We start from the raw sequence: 15,815 nt of genomic DNA on the forward strand, positions 1-15,815 counted from the left end.
AGGGGAACCTTGCCATGCGTGCCGAATTGCTTAGAAAGTCGGTCGCCGTTTGTCGGCCCATTAGCAGGACCTGGGCCGGGCCTTTCTCCTTGCCGTCTACATATGCAGAGAGCCGGAGACGAAACAGTCCGAACGCTTGCTTTGACCTGAGGAGCTTCAGCCGAAGACGAAAGCTGAAGCAGAGCAGACAATCGTAAATGGAGGGAAGGAGAGTGGTGGTCTCTGCTCTGCAGTTCGCTTGCACCGATGACGTCTCTACCAACGTCGCCACCGCCGAAAGGTCCATCTCACCCTCTTGAATGAGGACCTCGTTTAGTTATTTTCCTTTAGCTATTGGGCTGTTGATTGCTGCTTGCTCGGCCGTTACCGGTATCTGAGAAATGATTCTGGCAAGATGTTTGCGTTGATGCAATTCGATGCCGAGTTTTGTGCCTGTTTCTTCGTTAGCTTTCTGATCGAATTCCTCTGATGCAGGCTTGTTAGAGCTGCTCACAGCAAAGGTGCTAACATCATACTGATTCAGGTATTAAGCATGTAATAAGACAATTTTATTGAACAGGTACATAAGAAGAGGCACCTTGATGTCGAAAGAAATTTTATATGGGATCCAAATAGCGGCATTCAAGTATTTGTGGGGTCTAGGAACTATTTGAAGGATACTACTTCTGTCAAGCGCAGAGGGAGGATTTCTTTCAGCGTGCTAAGCCTTACAAAAACCACCCGACAATCATGAGGTAAAAAATCGTGTTTCTGTAAAAGAGAGCAACGTGAAAGTTTTCTGGAGCTGTCAGTCCTTCATTGTAGATACGTCCACTTAGACAATTGGGCATTCATGTAAAAACTTCCCAAAATCTGCAGGATGCAGAAGCTTGCCAAAGAGCTTGGTGTAGTAATACCTGTCAGTTTCTTTGAAGAGGCAAACAATGCTCATTACAATTCAGTAGCCATGATTGATGCCAATGGAACTGATCTTGGTCTATACAGGAAGTCACATATCCCGGATGGTCCTGGTGCGTGAAACACCAAGAGAGTTCTTTATTCTGTGAATGTATGCTTGCTTGTGAATGAGAGATAACATTGATGCTGATTTGTCCAGGGTACCAGGAAAAGTTCTACTTCAACCCTGGTGACACTGGCTTTAAGGTGGGGCACGGTGCTTAATCTCATATCATGTAACTTAATTTTTCAAAGTGAACACTATATTAATCTGATTTTTATTGTTCGCAGGTTTTTGAAACAAAGTTCGCAAAAATTGGAGTTGGTAAGAGCTTTAAACACTTGCTCAGAATTTACTGTATTTATTCCCATTTGTGATGCAAGCTAGTAGGGTTCATACACTATTATGATAGTAGCAAAGAAAAGAGATGATTGTAGTCCTCTAGAGAGCTGTGGGCTTTGAAGTCTTCAATGGCAATCATTACTTGCTTATAACTGTTCAATAAGTGATATCTATTATTCCATCTGTTAATCTAAAGTCCTAACGTAATAGCCAAGAAAAGAGAGAAACTTGGACGGGGAGAAAGGGAAAATACTTAGGAGACTGATATATGCAAATCTGAATCAACTTTTGCACTCCGATAGCTATCTGTTGGGATCAGTGGTTTCCCGAGGCAGCAAGAGCAATGGTTCTACAAGGTGCAGAGATCCTGTTATACCCTACTGCTATCGGTTCTGAACCTCAAGATGAGGGACTTGATTCTCGTGATCATTGGAAGCGAGTAATGCAGGGCCATGCTGGAGCCAATCTGGTATGTCTCACGAGGACATTAAATAATGTGGTTGATTATACCATTGCTTTTCATACATAGTTACTGTATAATAGTTCTGAGTAGTTGTAGCTTTAGCTAGCTAAAGATTGGGACTTTGTGATTTCGCTAATTTAGGTACCTCTCGTGGCCTCAAATCGCATCGGGAAAGAGATAATACAGACCGAGCGCGGGAATAGTGAAATTACATTCTATGGAAACTCTTTCATAGCCGGTATTTTCCTTTCCACCCATTTCATTACCTCAAAATCTGTTCTTCAGTTGGAAATTCTCATATAATCTTCTTGTGAGGAATTGCCCTGAACATCAATCGTGTATTCACCAGGACCCACTGGAGAAATTGTGGCAACTGCTGACGACAGGAATCATGCTGTTCTTGTGGCAGAATTTGATCTCGACAAGATTAAAGCGAAGAGACACGGTTGGGGGGTGTTCCGAGATCGGAGACCTGATCTATACAAGGCCCTTTTGACATTAGATGGAAGCAAACCTTGATTGTGTTAGCTTGGTGTCGTGTATCATTTCATTTCTACCTTCTTGGGTAATAATGGTTGAGAAACACAACATATCGCTTCAATGTATCTGCGAATGGAAAGACAGCAATTACTTACTGTGAAGATTATTATTTATTTACTCTTGTTTAACCTTCAAGCCGATAAAGCTAATCCCTCGTTGAAGCTTGCAATTCTTCCTTAGTATAAGTGATGCTAATCCGTACATGAGCCCGAGATACTCTGATGGGTGTTTAACTGCCATGAAATTCGCGATTCTACTACGGATGTAGTGTAGTATCAACAAGCAATGGTAAGACATTCCGGTTCAGAGACGTGTTGAACAATTTGCAAGTAGCTGGTCTTTTTCTCGGAAAATCAGCCTGATATAATAAACCCCTCAATTCCGAGGAGTTTGGCCTAGTGATAAGATTATTCTAAGTTTGAATTCCTTTGCGGCCACTTTCTAGTTTACCTGTTGCGCTGCGGGGAGTTCACGGGACCCATGTACTAGCCTGGGAAGCCAGAAAGGAAGTCCTTGAGGCCCGTAGCTGTAGCCCATTGTCAGATCAGAATCAACTCGGCCCACGCTAGCCACCGGAGAAGCAAACCCTAGCGTATATATGGTCTCCCTCCGTTTCACCGTTTCCCCGCGCAGCAACACCCTAACGTTAAATCCGGCAACGCTTGTCGGTGCCCCGACGTCCTCATTGATCATTCCGTCGGAGAATGGTAATTTTTAGATCTCTCTATCTAGCTATGAGTTCCGGTTAGGTGTGTTACAGTAACGGTTGGAACTTGTCGCCGGCGGTTTACTAATAATGGCTGATCGGATTCCGGCAGGCACCGAAGAAGGATAAGGCTCCTCCTCCGTCCTCGAAGCCCGTCAAATCTGGCGGAGGCAAGCAGAAGAAGAAGGTACCTTGTTGCTGTTCTTGTTGACTCGGGGTTTAAGTCTTGGTATGGCCCGTCCATGGATTAGCTCAAGCTGAGCTGCAAATTTCGATTTGGCATTGCAGAAGTGGAGCAAGGGTAAGCAAAAGGAGAAAGTGAACAACATGGTCCTGTTCGACCAAGCAACCTACGACAAGTTGCTCTCCGAAGTCCCCAAGTACAAGCTTGTCACTCCTTCCATCTTGTCTGACAGACTGAGGGTATGGTTCGGGTCACTTCCCTTGATTGAGCTCGGAAAAATGGAAAATTGCTATCTTACGTGCGAGGTCCCGACGCAAATGCAATATCGTTATCTTTATTTGAATTAGAGATGAAGATAGAAATTGCTGTGACATAACTAGTTCGCAAATTGAAAATGAGAGTGCCCTGTCGTTCCCTTGCATTGACATTGTGGCAAAGGATAAGAATGGGAGAGGCCAAATTAGGAAATGCTAAGTTAGGCCCGCTTTGTTTAGGTCGGCACGGTTTAGTCATGGAGGCAGAGGATCTTTCAAGAGTAACTATTGATCACCGTGCCTTTGCCGAATTTACTTTTAGCGGTGTCGACCTCTACAATGTACTGAGGATACCTCATCTTCGATGTTGTTGTGCTATTTTATTTCTTGGTTGCTGTTAACACTAATATCTCATGACGGCATCTCTCTTTTATAATGTGTGATCAGATCAATGGGTCGTTGGCACGTCGGGCGATCAAGGATTTGATGGCCAGAGATCTGATCAGGATTGTTTCTGCTCATGCTAGCCAGCAGATCTACACGAGAGCCACCAACACTTAAAATCGATATAAGAGATGCGATTTTCATGGACATCCTTGTGACAATGTTACCATGTTAGGGAGTTTGTTACATTTTTTCAATTACAATGGAATGTTCAACTGGCCGTTGCCATAGCTGAGATTTATGTTTTTGAGTTCGATCGGATCACCTATGCATTTTCTTGTTTCTGTTATGTCAAATTTTTCTAGACACTTCCTGAAAGCCAACATCCTCGATCGAGTGCAATGTAGAATTTGTATCATCAGATGGCTTCTAAGTTGCTTCTTTTATGAGAAATCTGAGCTAAGGAAGATACCAATTCAAGCAGAGTGTTACTGAGATGCCTTGAGGATAATTATATGATTCAGAGAAGCCATTAACCTAACACCACAAAACTACCCTTTGATTACACATGAATCATGTTTCTACATGGGAAAGGGATACATCAAATAGATCATTCGTATAATTTCTTCTGAACGTAACTTCAGACGTCGTAGAGAAAAAAGGCGTACTTACGTAAGTAAGAGCATCAGCTACACAGGCATCCCTAACTAAGAGTAAGTCTAAACCTCATTTTGGATGACTATAAATAGAAATAGAACCTATAGAACGGCTCAATGCCAGAAATGAAGCTATCATCTTAAATACCAACCCATGTTCGACCAAGTAAATCTAGTCTGATGCTTCATAAGACATCCACGAACTTCGGATCCTAATGTTTGATAAAAGCAACACAGAAACCGAAAAGTTGCATTTCCTCCTTCAGTCGTCACGGCCACTGGCATTCCCATTTGCTTCTTCGGTCTCGTTGTTCCCTCCATCTTTCTTCTTTTTACTGCTTTCCTTCGGTTGTGAAGATTCTCCATCGGTCTTCCTCTTTTTCTGTTCTTTTGCCTTCGATGCTTCTGCCTTCTTTCCAGCATTTTTCCTTCTGAACTCTAGAAAATGACAGAAGCGAGTTTAAAATTCACATCCTCAATGGTCATAAACTATCAGCAATGTAATTAATCTACAATTTTCAGAAACAAAACATCTCTGCCAAGCAGACACAAATAAAAAGAACCATTTGCCATGAGTATCCCCTTCCTTTCTGCAGCCTCATGAAATCCCCATATTATAGATGTTCGACAAACTTGCATGCCTGTCTTATGTCAATGGGAACGGTCGTCGATAGTGAGCATGTAGCCACAACACAAATACAGTAAGAAGAATTACCAAGCGAAGAGGAAGGTAAACGAATGAAATTCACCAATAATCTTGAATAGATCATAAATGAAGGTAATCACAGACAGTAACTTGCAGATTGGAAGGATGAAACAGAATTTTCCATCTGTGTGTGACATCTACCTGTAGTAAGTAGAGAAGGGACCCAAGCACTATCTCCTTCCCAAGAGTAGCACAAGATGAACCAAAAATTTGAACGGCCAATCATTAAAATTCAGACCTTTGTGTCCGAAAGTCATCCAATGAATAAGGTAGACAACCAACAGCCAGAAGGTTCGACTAAAGTGGTGAAAAACCCACTGGAGTTTCCATCACAAAGAGACGTCATGACTGGTGCATAAGTGCAGAAACATTGAAAGACTATTGCATCCTGGTCCAAATATAACTAAATGAATCGGGGATCATAATCCTGCAGACTCAAGCATCTCTTCCCAACTTAACACAATGGGCAATCTACAGACTTCAGTTCCCTATGATGCCCGAGCCTGACAGTGGCAAAATAACACGGAAACGGGTTGTGCATATTTAGCTTAACAAATCATCTCCTAAACTCACATATTGTGAAGCTCTTTTTAGCAAATAAGACGGATAGGATCTGCAAACAAGATTCCCCCAACACAACGATCTGAACCTGATGGAGAAAGTACCCATCATCTAGGTGAAGGGCCCTCTTCCATGGGGAGACCATTGTTCATCGTGACGAGTGCGAATGTTTCAGTTTTGAGCACACAACAGGATGTGGGAAGACTCAACAAGGAGTATTCACCTTCGAGTGACGACTTAAGCGGTTTGATGAACTCGGGGAATTCGATCTCCTCAAGAGCTTTCAACACATCATCAGCATTGATAGTCTGCCGTCTAGATTCCTTGCATATGTCATTCGCTCTGCAATTAAAAAAAAAAAAAAAAAAAAAGGGAGCTGCCTCAACGGATAATCATCTGACAACAAAGCCAATCAATCAGACATCTCTTCCGGAGAATCATCTATAACGTGTCCCAAAATTCGTCAAGATTTCGGACCAAAATTGTGGAACGCCGACCAGGGAAACCCTAGAAAAGTTTGAAGGTCGAATCGGCAGCAAAGACAAAGAGATAGCGAGAGAGAGAGAGGGAGGGAGGAGGAGTACGTAGCGGAGAGGTAGTGGATGAAGATGCGGGCGCTCTCGGAGAAGGCGAGGAGGGCGTCCTTGTGGAGGGAAATATCGCCGGTGTCGGAGCAGTGGCTCAGCTTCTCTTTCACCACCCGCCGCACTATCGCCTTCGGCAGCTCCTCCGCTTCCGCCACGACCTTCGGCGTCTGAGAAGACTCCATCTCTCTCTCTCCCTTCCTCTCTCCCTCTCCCTCTCCCTCTCTCTCTCTCAGTGCACGGCACGAGCTTGTTTTCCCGCCAAAATATTTTGCTACATGAAGGAGCGGGGAAAGAAAAAAAAAAAAAAAGGGACCGACAAGAAAAAAACCGAAAAGCAATCCTCGTTCCTCACCTCACTGACCCATCTCCCAAAAGACCATGCTTTCCTTCTCGAACCCCCATTAACACGCTCCGAGAATCGGTCTCTGATTTTTCAATGTGGTCTGTTCCAATTTATCAAGTTCAAAGGTCCCAGCTTTTTGCGTTTCAGTAACATTGAGCGCTTCTTCATTCTTGGAGCATATCTAGAGTCAGCTCGTTGGGAAAGGAAATGCTGCAGTTGTTACAATGCTTTGCTATGCTTCTTGTTGAGTAGAAGCTATTGGTTGTGAGCTATCTTTGAGAGATTCGATCGGGACCAAAGCGGGAAATTTAATCCCCTCGGAATGAAAGATGCCCTCTGCATCCTCGGTTAGGCAGCACGACATCCGGTTCTTCATGTCATGATGTGGAACTACGATAGTGGAAGTGACAGGAAATGCATGCCTGATTTTGAACAGTTTGACGAGTACTAGTATGGCTTCTTACTTATTTTTCAGCTTGCATCTTTCTCGAGAAGTTGGATTCAAGTAGAGTAGTGTATGTTTAACACGTTATCGAGTAATCACCGGCAGTACGTATAATATGTTGGGAACAATCACCTCTATCTCTTATTATATAACATATTTGTGTTCCTGACAATTTCGTCCCTAATATCATACAATTAGATCCTTATCATAAGCATTATTCAGATGGTAATTTTGTCCAATCTGCCCGACCAAGTACACAAGAGAAAATGAAGAGTGAGGTTCTTTTACTGTAAACTTGAGATGAGAAAAACAGAGAAAGCTAAAAGAAAGAGTATGATCCAACTGCAGTACTTTGCTCTACTAGTGTTACGCCCTATGAAATCACGATTTGTCCACCTTTGATCTAAGTAACCGTATATCTTGGCACTTGATCTTGCTGTTAACGCAGAATGTAATGGCTGGCTCCTGCATAGATATGCAAAAGACGATAATTAGCTCGAAAATTCCGATGAGTTGCTGACTAGTATAAGCTTGAAATAGGCAGAGAATTTTACTGTCATATACTCAAGAGCATGTCCCACTAAAGCCTTTGAGATAGAAAGTTATATTGGGATAACGGAGGAAGAAAGGTTGGCACTACTTAGAATGAGGGCTCACGAATAGGAAGAAAAGGCGATCTGAAATATAAAAATTTGCTGATTCTGAAAAACATCAGATCAGCCAAAAGGGCTGCAGAAGGATGAAATACTGGCTTTCTTTCTCCTACTCTGGGCTTTTTTGTGTGGTTGAAGATAAGAAAAATTTGTGTTGTGCTCTCAAGAAGATTCTTCATTCATGACTGAAATTGGAGCAAAATGGATTGATGAGAGTATTTATGTGATTCAAACCGAGTTCGTGTGGAACCGCAAGTATTCAACTGAATATGAAATAATCCACTGAATTGAGTAAATGAAATGATAAATTAGAATTATACCCGTTAGGTCATCCCCCTAGCTGTTCAAGAATCTTTGTACAATTCTCTTACGGTTGCGTTCATCTTAATTAAACTGTTCGCTATTGAGGACATATCATACTGTAAACAACCAACACCAGAAGGACCATGGGGTACAAAACCTGCATAAAAATGTAGTGTATCGCAATAGAAGTATCAGTTAGTTAATGCTAGCAGCGATATGTAGTCTTTGGCCGAGAAGGTAAAATATTAGGTGTGCCTTACTCTTTCACAGGATGCAGCAGAAACCAACTCCGGTAGATACCCTTGGAACCCAAGATCGTAAACCGGCGTACCATCAGGATAGTAAAGACCGTAGTTCCTCTCAGACACAGGACCTGGCTTCAGATTCTCGTTGAACAATGCAAAGACATACCCATTAATCGGAACATTGGGCTTCGCCGGGGTGCCCTGCCTCTGCTCTATCCTCTGCAACAAGTTCCCATTGTACAACCTTGCATTCTCAGGAGTGGCCCCTGCCTCATTGGGATCCCCTCGAGACGGCCAACCGGTCTCAGAAATCCTGACAACAATGTCGGAATGCCCCAGTGCCTGTATAGCCGAATAAATTGCATCAATCTGTGCGAACAGCATGTTGTCATAATGCAGGTTGGTCTTGGGATCAGTCATCCCAGGGTTGGGCTGGAACAGGACGTAATCCAGAGGAACCTCGTTCGGGTTATACATGTAGGCAAAGAAAGGATAGGCATTCACGAGGAAAGGTGACTTGATCTGAGAGTGGAAATCGAGGAGGGGCTTGATGTATCCGACGAGATCTTGCCGGAAATCCCCTGCAGAAGGAGGGTAGGAGTTGCCCAGTATGTTCAGAGTGTGTGCTGAGGTGACTGTGACCTGCTTTTCCATTCCCAAGTTAGAGAGTGTGGTGTAAACCGTCTGCATTGCGGGGAGGAGATAGGACATCAACTGGGTGTTGTTGGTGTTGAACACTTCATTCCCGACGACAATGCAGCTGATCCCGGTCCATCCAATGAAGGGCTGGACGTGCTGCTCAATCCAGTCCTGGGCTTTGACGGGATCGGTAATGTTGACGAGGTACTCGTTCCCGAGCCCAATGATGAAATCGACTCCCGAATTGGAGAAGGCTGTGAGGACGTGAGGATCAGCATTGTAAAGCTTCACCCTGGTGATGTTGAGGGACCTGAGGAGGACCGAGACACGGGACGGGGACGGGAGGTTGTTGGCTATCTGACCATAGTTGATCCCGAAGCTGAGGGCGGTGGCCAATGGAGGTGCACCGGAGAGAGTGACAAGGAGGAAGAGAAGTTTGGTGAGGTAGGTGGAAGAGGCGGCGGCCATTGGAGGGCTACTCGAGGCCGCGATCGGATCTTTGATCTCATCTTGTAGGCCTTTGAGCTACACCTGAGACGAAGCCAACCCACCGTCCCTGGCAGTGGCACAGACTACGAAGTCCTCAGCATCAGCAACCGTGTCTGGATTTGCTGTCAACTGACAACTAACGAATTTCTCTCCATATAATTTTGTGTGCATATACACATACATGTATGTATTTTACTCTGCCAAATTAAGAATGAAAAAAATTCAGCAAAAAGAAAAGAACAGAAATGGAATGAAAGAGTGAGTTGTTCCATGTACGTTAAATTGGGCTATAGGTTTTAAGGACTATCGGAAGAATTTACCGACAGAGTTACTATGTTTACAACAACCGTCGCGAGCGAGACTCCGTATTTTTATAGTTCGTTTTCTTGTGGATAAGATTTCTTTCTCATAAATACATATACATATGTACAACCTTAACCGAACTTATCTCTTAATTTGACGATTGCACATATTTCCAAATATGATCGAATTTCACAACGTTAACTACAAGAGATATCCTGAACAACAACCCCCAAAAGAGTGAGTCTGAAAGAGATCATAAGAGTGGTAAATAAATTGGAATGAGAATCTTTTTGAGTCGGTCCAAGAAGGGTTGGATCGGGAATTAATAATCTTGGTTTTCTACCCCGTAGATGAGAAGGTTAAACAAAAATGCAAAATTCTACGCATACAAATTCCCTTAATTTAAAACCATACTCATATCTATTATAAGAACAAGCATATCGAATAAATTACAATTCATCACAGTGAAATTATAAATTGAGAAAATATTTGAGTTAATTATTAGGAGGATATAATTATAATTAAAGTTAAAGAGATATATCTTTTGTTTTAATTTTTAATATTTTATATACAAGAAAGAGTTGTTTAGAGAGAGAGAGAGAGAGAGAGAGAGAGAGAGAATCGGAATATTAGACATTTTAAATTTTAAAATAAATAAGCAGATGGAATATATAGCAGCGGGTGACGCGAATCTGAGCAAGTATCCCACGTGTCCAGCACCGCCAAACCGGCTTTTCTCGGCTGGAGAATCCATCAATTGTCGGCTGACTCATCCTCGAGAGACACGTGTCACGTCACCTCCCATTCAAGTCAAACAGCACCCTTGCACGCGACGTGGTAAGGCCAAGCAAAGCTCGCATACAATTTTGTCCAATTTACAACAGACTCCACATAAATTCATGTGTGATCTTTCCGTACTTAAAAACTCATCCTCCTTAAATCACTCGGTTGCATTATCAGAACAGTGATGATTCGGTGCTGTTCAAATCATTTCAACCGAAACCGTGACGATGACACGACATGGGTCATTAGCAATAACAAATGATTCATGCGGGATTACAATTTACATCAATCGTTTTTGTTCAACCAACTGACTGCGTCAGTTTAACATAAATTGCAAATATCTACTATTCTCAATCCATCTATTATGAGTTTCTTTACAGGCCAAGGAGAGATAATAATTGTAAAGATGCAGGGACTCAATGCAGCTCCTCCTCCTTGTGGGTGTAAATCACGCAATCCGAGGTCGGGTATGAGATGCAAGTCAGCACGTAGCCTTTCTCCATCTGGCTCTCATCCAGGAACGACCCCTCCGACTGATCCACCGACCCCGACTCCAGCTTCCCTGCACAGGTCGAGCAGGACCCGGCCCTACACGAGTAGGGCAGCTCGAGGCCCGCGCTCTCGGCCGAGTCCAGGATGTAGGTGTCATCCGGGGCCTCAATCTCACGCTCCTCTCCCTCAGGCCCGATCAGCTTGACCTTGTACACTGCCATCGACACTCTGTGGTGGTCTCGAGTCTGCAGCCCAAAAGATGTAGAGACGGGCATAGCAGATCTGAGAGACGTTCGGGTCTTGACGAAGGCGCTTGTGAGGTTCCGCTCTTGAGGGGCCAACGGAGCAGCCCTCAGGGAGCAAGCGGCCAGAGGGAATGATAGAACGGTCGACATGCCTTAGTATTTGGTCCTGAATCAATCGAATTTATCAGCAACTCATCAGAATATATAATTAACGGGATAAACAGAACAGGTTATATCATCCATGGAAACAATAGTTTTCAATGCAGAAAATGACCTTATTAAACTATGACAAAACATATCGCTCGCTATCTATCCATCTACCCCACTCCGATCTGTTACACGACTCAAAACTGAATATGATACATCGGATCATGTTTTAGGAGCTTATACATGTACCCCCACCCTTAAAACTTATAAGAAGACCAGAGAATTAAGCTACATGTGTGTATGTAATATGTATGCCTTGCCCTGTCGAGGGGTGAATACTGCTAGAACTGACATGAAAATATCAATACAGATTTGATCCACTTCCGGCAATGAACAAGGCATTTATATATAAAGATCTATGTCAGGAGCATTATGAGAAGAAGCAAGCCATTGGAAATTTGGTCTCCTGCTCTCCAATCATACTCCAACTACACGTATACATTCACGCACAGAGAGTGCATATACTTAAATACATATGTGGAATTAACATGTATAATACACTTACCCAAAAAGGAAGATGGCCAGTGATCGATGGATGAAGATTTTGACTGAGGGGAAGCTGCTGGGCTGTGGCTGGCAAGGAAAGATCAATGAGGCCGAGGTTGTGAAGTGTGTTAATAATGGAGGAGGAGGAGAAGATGGGGAGGGGAGGAGTCTAGAAAGGTGCAGAGAAGTTGATGAGTTTGATGGGATGGCTTTTGGAAGTTCCTCAGGGGCAGCCATTGGACAAATATGTGTGGAAACGGAACGACTTGTGGTAAATCCTCCGACAAGACTGCTTTGCCCTACACGTGCCCCCATTAGCTATGTTCTGACTCTGCTGCATGCACTTGCAGCAGCAACTCTTACTAGCTTAATTAGCTAGCTAGAATTCTAATCTAAATTTACTTCTCTTTGTGAGCAAGGCTCAAGGTCCCTATCAGTCTAGTTTAGTTTAATCACAAGTGGCTTATTATTAATTGCCACTTTTAATCGCACGATTATATTAGATAATTGGAAAAAGCCAGCATCATCCGGAGGAGCAGATCCAGCATATTCTGAATCTATATCTATATACGAAGAATGAAATTTTGGGGTCATGGAATGGAATGATCCTCACCACTGGAGACGCGGCTGGGCGGCTCACTGGTGACTGAGTGGCCTTGACTCGGACACCTTAGCACGGGGCTCCCCCATGACGTACTAGAGACGATAATACTGCTGCCCCTGGAACTCGATCTATAGAGACGATAGCCCCCGGACTCGTTGCGCAGAAGGTGCAGATATGATCAACTCAAATATACGAGACTGACCCGAATCTTCTGATCTCTATAGTAATCAGATAATCCCGATAATTGCAAATCGAGTTCGTTATTTTGGTTGACTATCCTTGAGGGGAAAATCTGATCCCAATTTTTCCGGCTTTGACCTTCTTCAGAGCCTTACTTTCAATGGCCCGATGTTCTATTTTTATTGGCTTGCAGATTTGACACAAGGGGTCCATTTGGCATAAGCTCCATGCACAAGTCCCCATCCATGTCCGAAGCAGGAATCAGTAACTAACTGCCTTTTGCATCAACCAATCTCGACGGTCATTTTAGTTATACCATTACCGTGTAGAGAGTTCGTCGATGTCCAGATTTCTAAGAAAATAGCGTGCCGATGTTCTGTTTCAACGGTCTTTGTAACAATCTGCTCGCTGTACCCGGCGAGTTTTAATTAGGAGATAGACCAATTCTCTAATCATAAGTTGCTCGAAAATCTGACACACCGATACACGGGGCAAAACTTGGTCATTCCAACAAGAAAGCTGAAAGGTAGTCTTACATTTATAATAGTTCGATTGAAAACCAAAAAATTCTGACCAAATTGGCAGACATCAAAGGACATGAACACAACTTTTCCAGTATTACCACCCTACTAACTCCCTCTTGATGATAGAGAATAAATAAAAACGAGCTCAGAATACGCGGTACGGCTTTCCCATGGTGCTCTTCAAGTGAAGGCACTTGACCTGATACAGGAATCAGAGAATTCTTTCAGCAAGTTGACAAGAGGAGGGATTATTAATTGTAGATTATCTTCAAGGTCGAAAAAGGAAGATATAAGAAGAGTCTATGGAATTTGGGCCAACTTACGTTTTGCCAGTTCTTCTTCAGCAAAGAGACCAAGAAGTTCACGCTCATCTGAACGTTCTGGAAGATTTGCTTTTCCTCCATGCTGACGTTCCCGACCGCGACACCCATGCAGAGCACCTTCTTCAGCTGGAACTTGACGGTGGCCTTCGTCTCATTCACTTTGGACTCGAGTGACTCCTGGTGAGTAACAAGGGTGGGGAACTTCCCTGCAACATCAATGTCACAGGATGAGAGGGTTCAGAATTGCAGAATTTCCAGGACAAACTACACCCAGGCATACAAAACTGAGCAAAGCATTTTCAACCTCAATGATTTTAGAGTAATCCAACCACCGACTAGCCATACTCAGAGAAAATACTTGCCTGCCTTGTTCAAACCAGGGCCAAGAAGACGAGGGATCTGCTTAATCACAGCTTCTGATGCCAAAAAGGCGTGGTACTTTTTAGCAAGCTTCTTGACCAACTTCTTGTTCTTGTTCAGCTTCTTCAGCCCCTCAACATCCATATAATCGAGCCCAATCTTCTCAGCCTGCAATATATTAATATAGTACAATCACGTCAATGAAACTGATAATTGACAGCAGGGAGCCCCTGGAATTTCGTTACATACACTACTGCTTCTGGAGAAAACAAAGGCAATAAACATGCAAAAGGTAATTCCACGCACCTCTTCAACGTGCTGAGCATCACCGAGCATGCAAACCTTCATCTTAGGGCGAGGGATGTGGGGTAGCTTCACGGAACCACTGAAACGCTTATCCTTTTGGGGATCATAGTTCTTCAGCCCGATCTGAAGCTCAATGGTTTCGACGAACTTCTTCTTCTTTTCATTGGAATCATTCTTGATCCCGGAGATAGCTTCTCTAAGTGCATCACTCTGAAGCTTACTGTATAACAAGACAATTATTTATGAGTCGGACAAGCAAATTAAACCAATCAAATATCTCACAAAAAACAGCCCAAACACCAGCATATCATAAAAACTAATATGGTCCTTAAATGCTGTGCAGCATTATGTCAGATTGAACGAGTGGTGACTAAACTGTTCATTCCTATTGGTAGCAGGACCTAGTTTCATCAATTCCAAAATCATTCAGCAGGTTGGCACACAACACTTTCATTCCACAATTGACCACAAACCCGATAACCCACTAGATGTCCATAGCCAATACAGTTCAGTCTCCAAAACCAAATGCAAAATCCAAACATAGTTAATCAATCTTCAAAGTTCCAAGCCTCAATCACATCATCAATTCATAGAACTCTACTGCACACACTAAGCTGCAATCTCCACATTATTAATCAGCTCGAACTGAAACATGTAAAAAGCGTACAATCGACAGAAAACAAATCGCCGACAAAGAATATCAGATCATACAGCACGAATTCCAATTAGCAAAAGCAACAGACAGTTCTGAACAGGCAGACGGGTCACGTACCTCATTTTGAACCTCTCAGAGAGCTTCTAAATCCTGAGAATCAAAGTTCCAAAAATCAGCCAAACAAGTTTAACTCCTTCAACAAACGTAAACCCCAAAAAAGACACTTTTTTTTTATCAGTTTGAGTTGCGGGCAATGAAATGAACGCCATCTTCTCGAGGTCAAAGCTCCATTTTCTTATCCCGTAGCTTAAAATTAAAGGTACAAGTAGCTAAACGCGGATCTAAAGGCGAAGCAATGCAGTAGACGGATACCGTTTACGCAGAGATGATGGAATGAGGTGGAGAAGGGTACCTGAGACGAGAGAGGACAGCTCCGAAGGTTTGGCTATGGCGGCAGATGCAAAGCTATATATGGGGAGTCGACAGTCCAGACTCAGGCTTGGAAGATAAACCCTAGAAAGGGCAAACGTGGCTTCTTCATCTTGGGCCTCGGCAGTTGTCTTTCCTGGCCCAGCCCAGTATTCACTAAATGGGCATTTTATGGGCCTATCTGATAGAGCCCAAGTTTGGCCCAATATTAACGGCCCACCGGTGTTGATAAGTTTTAGCCGAAAGGGGTAATCTGGGCCTCCCCTTCGCCGACAATTGGGGTTTGACGCATGCTGTCATCCAACGTGCGATAAAAAAATGTCCAGAAACTCGATACTTACGGCGGCCAGTTTGGCCCTGCTAAGTCCGTACACGGCCTTCACAAGCCGTGGTTCGATGTTGTGTGGCCTTCGCAGGGTAGGATTACCGAGCTTGCGCATGCAGATTATGACATCGATATTCCTTGCCGCGGGCTCACCTC

The 15,815-nt window shown here is 43.5% G+C and overlaps 6 protein-coding genes across 7 annotated transcripts; 2 read left to right on the forward strand and 4 right to left on the reverse strand.

The window, feature by feature from the left end:
- Window positions 1-119: 119 nt before the first annotated feature.
- On the forward strand, window positions 120-2,417 carry LOC116210649 (N-carbamoylputrescine amidase). Its single transcript, XM_031544611.1, has 9 exons — window positions 120-280; window positions 475-523; window positions 643-734; window positions 859-1,010; window positions 1,097-1,143; window positions 1,228-1,261; window positions 1,582-1,748; window positions 1,884-1,980; window positions 2,092-2,417. The coding sequence occupies exons 1-9, from the start codon at window positions 198-200 to the stop codon at window positions 2,259-2,261; spliced, it is 891 nt and encodes a 296-aa protein (XP_031400471.1). The 5' UTR covers window positions 120-197; the 3' UTR covers window positions 2,262-2,417.
- Window positions 2,418-2,825: 408 nt separating this feature from the next.
- Window positions 2,826-4,228, forward strand: LOC116210651 (40S ribosomal protein S25-2-like). Its single transcript, XM_031544613.1, has 4 exons — window positions 2,826-2,989; window positions 3,101-3,175; window positions 3,277-3,411; window positions 3,874-4,228. The coding sequence occupies exons 1-4, from the start codon at window positions 2,987-2,989 to the stop codon at window positions 3,985-3,987; spliced, it is 327 nt and encodes a 108-aa protein (XP_031400473.1). The 5' UTR covers window positions 2,826-2,986; the 3' UTR covers window positions 3,988-4,228.
- A 120-nt stretch (window positions 4,229-4,348) lies between these two features.
- Window positions 4,349-6,749, reverse strand: LOC116210650 (DNA polymerase epsilon subunit 3). The gene is made up of 3 exons (XM_031544612.1): window positions 6,318-6,749; window positions 5,957-6,075; window positions 4,349-4,904 (listed from the first exon to the last, which is right to left on the reverse strand). Exons 1-3 carry the CDS (start codon window positions 6,500-6,502, stop codon window positions 4,729-4,731), a joined length of 480 nt encoding a protein of 159 aa, XP_031400472.1. The 5' UTR covers window positions 6,503-6,749; the 3' UTR covers window positions 4,349-4,728.
- A 481-nt stretch (window positions 6,750-7,230) lies between these two features.
- Window positions 7,231-9,590, reverse strand: LOC116210648 (glucan endo-1,3-beta-glucosidase 14-like). The gene is made up of 3 exons (XM_031544610.1): window positions 8,325-9,590; window positions 8,082-8,221; window positions 7,231-7,573 (listed from the first exon to the last, which is right to left on the reverse strand). Exons 1-2 carry the CDS (start codon window positions 9,414-9,416, stop codon window positions 8,162-8,164), a joined length of 1,152 nt encoding a protein of 383 aa, XP_031400470.1. The 5' UTR covers window positions 9,417-9,590; the 3' UTR covers window positions 7,231-7,573; window positions 8,082-8,161.
- Window positions 9,591-10,765: 1,175 nt separating this feature from the next.
- On the reverse strand, window positions 10,766-12,183 carry LOC116210390 (ferredoxin, root R-B1). Its single transcript, XM_031544257.1, has 2 exons — window positions 11,973-12,183; window positions 10,766-11,426 (listed from the first exon to the last, which is right to left on the reverse strand). Exon 2 carries the CDS (start codon window positions 11,408-11,410, stop codon window positions 10,940-10,942), a length of 471 nt encoding a protein of 156 aa, XP_031400117.1. The 5' UTR covers window positions 11,411-11,426; window positions 11,973-12,183; the 3' UTR covers window positions 10,766-10,939.
- Window positions 12,184-13,222: 1,039 nt separating this feature from the next.
- Window positions 13,223-15,438, reverse strand: LOC116212442 (60S ribosomal protein L10a). 2 transcript variants are annotated; one of them, XM_031547061.1, is made up of 6 exons: window positions 15,318-15,438; window positions 15,023-15,055; window positions 14,251-14,470; window positions 13,947-14,112; window positions 13,585-13,790; window positions 13,223-13,460 (listed from the first exon to the last, which is right to left on the reverse strand). In XM_031547061.1, exons 2-6 carry the CDS (start codon window positions 15,025-15,027, stop codon window positions 13,407-13,409), a joined length of 651 nt encoding a protein of 216 aa, XP_031402921.1. In that variant the 5' UTR covers window positions 15,028-15,055; window positions 15,318-15,438; the 3' UTR covers window positions 13,223-13,406. The 2 variants fall into 2 exon arrangements, with proteins under 2 accessions (XP_031402921.1, XP_031402922.1); XM_031547062.1 differs by lacking the exon at window positions 15,318-15,438 and adding an exon at window positions 15,278-15,300.
- Window positions 15,439-15,815: the final 377 nt, after the last annotated feature.

This window comes from Punica granatum, chromosome 6 (genome assembly GCF_007655135.1).
Source record: "Punica granatum isolate Tunisia-2019 chromosome 6, ASM765513v2, whole genome shotgun sequence".
Taxonomy (NCBI): Eukaryota; Viridiplantae; Streptophyta; class Magnoliopsida; order Myrtales; family Lythraceae; genus Punica; species Punica granatum.

What these genes read in the sequence shown, in the direction of transcription:
- LOC116210649 (XM_031544611.1), top strand. Translation starts at nt 198, where the DNA reads ATGGAGGGAAGGAGAGTGGTGGTCTCTGCTCTGCAGTTCGCTTGCACC. An exon ending in GTTCGCAAAAATTGGAGTTG is followed by an intron (nt 1,262 to 1,581) that starts GTAAGAGCTTTA and finishes GCACTCCGATAG; the next exon opens with CTATCTGTTGGGATCAGTGG. An exon ending in TGGAAACTCTTTCATAGCCG is followed by an intron (nt 1,981 to 2,091) that starts GTATTTTCCTTT and finishes TGTATTCACCAG; the next exon opens with GACCCACTGGAGAAATTGTG.
- LOC116210648 (XM_031544610.1), bottom strand. Translation starts at nt 9,416, where the DNA reads ATGGCCGCCGCCTCTTCCACCTACCTCACCAAACTTCTCTTCCTCCTT. An exon ending in CTGCTGCATCCTGTGAAAGA is followed by an intron (nt 8,222 to 8,324) that starts GTAAGGCACACC and finishes ATTTTTATGCAG; the next exon opens with GTTTTGTACCCCATGGTCCT.
- LOC116210650 (XM_031544612.1), bottom strand. Translation starts at nt 6,502, where the DNA reads ATGGAGTCTTCTCAGACGCCGAAGGTCGTGGCGGAAGCGGAGGAGCTG. An exon ending in ATCCACTACCTCTCCGCTAC is followed by an intron (nt 6,076 to 6,317) that starts GTACTCCTCCTC and finishes TTTTAATTGCAG; the next exon opens with AGCGAATGACATATGCAAGG. An exon ending in GCTTAAGTCGTCACTCGAAG is followed by an intron (nt 4,905 to 5,956) that starts GTGAATACTCCT and finishes GTCATTTTCTAG; the next exon opens with AGTTCAGAAGGAAAAATGCT.
- LOC116212442 (XM_031547061.1), bottom strand. An exon ending in CCCTGGTTTGAACAAGGCAG is followed by an intron (nt 13,791 to 13,946) that starts GCAAGTATTTTC and finishes TTGATGTTGCAG; the next exon opens with GGAAGTTCCCCACCCTTGTT. An exon ending in TGAAGAAGAACTGGCAAAAC is followed by an intron (nt 13,461 to 13,584) that starts GTAAGTTGGCCC and finishes TTCCTGTATCAG; the next exon opens with GTCAAGTGCCTTCACTTGAA.
- LOC116210651 (XM_031544613.1), top strand. An exon ending in GAGGCAAGCAGAAGAAGAAG is followed by an intron (nt 3,176 to 3,276) that starts GTACCTTGTTGC and finishes TTGGCATTGCAG; the next exon opens with AAGTGGAGCAAGGGTAAGCA. An exon ending in TCTTGTCTGACAGACTGAGG is followed by an intron (nt 3,412 to 3,873) that starts GTATGGTTCGGG and finishes ATGTGTGATCAG; the next exon opens with ATCAATGGGTCGTTGGCACG.
- LOC116210390 (XM_031544257.1), bottom strand. Translation starts at nt 11,410, where the DNA reads ATGTCGACCGTTCTATCATTCCCTCTGGCCGCTTGCTCCCTGAGGGCT.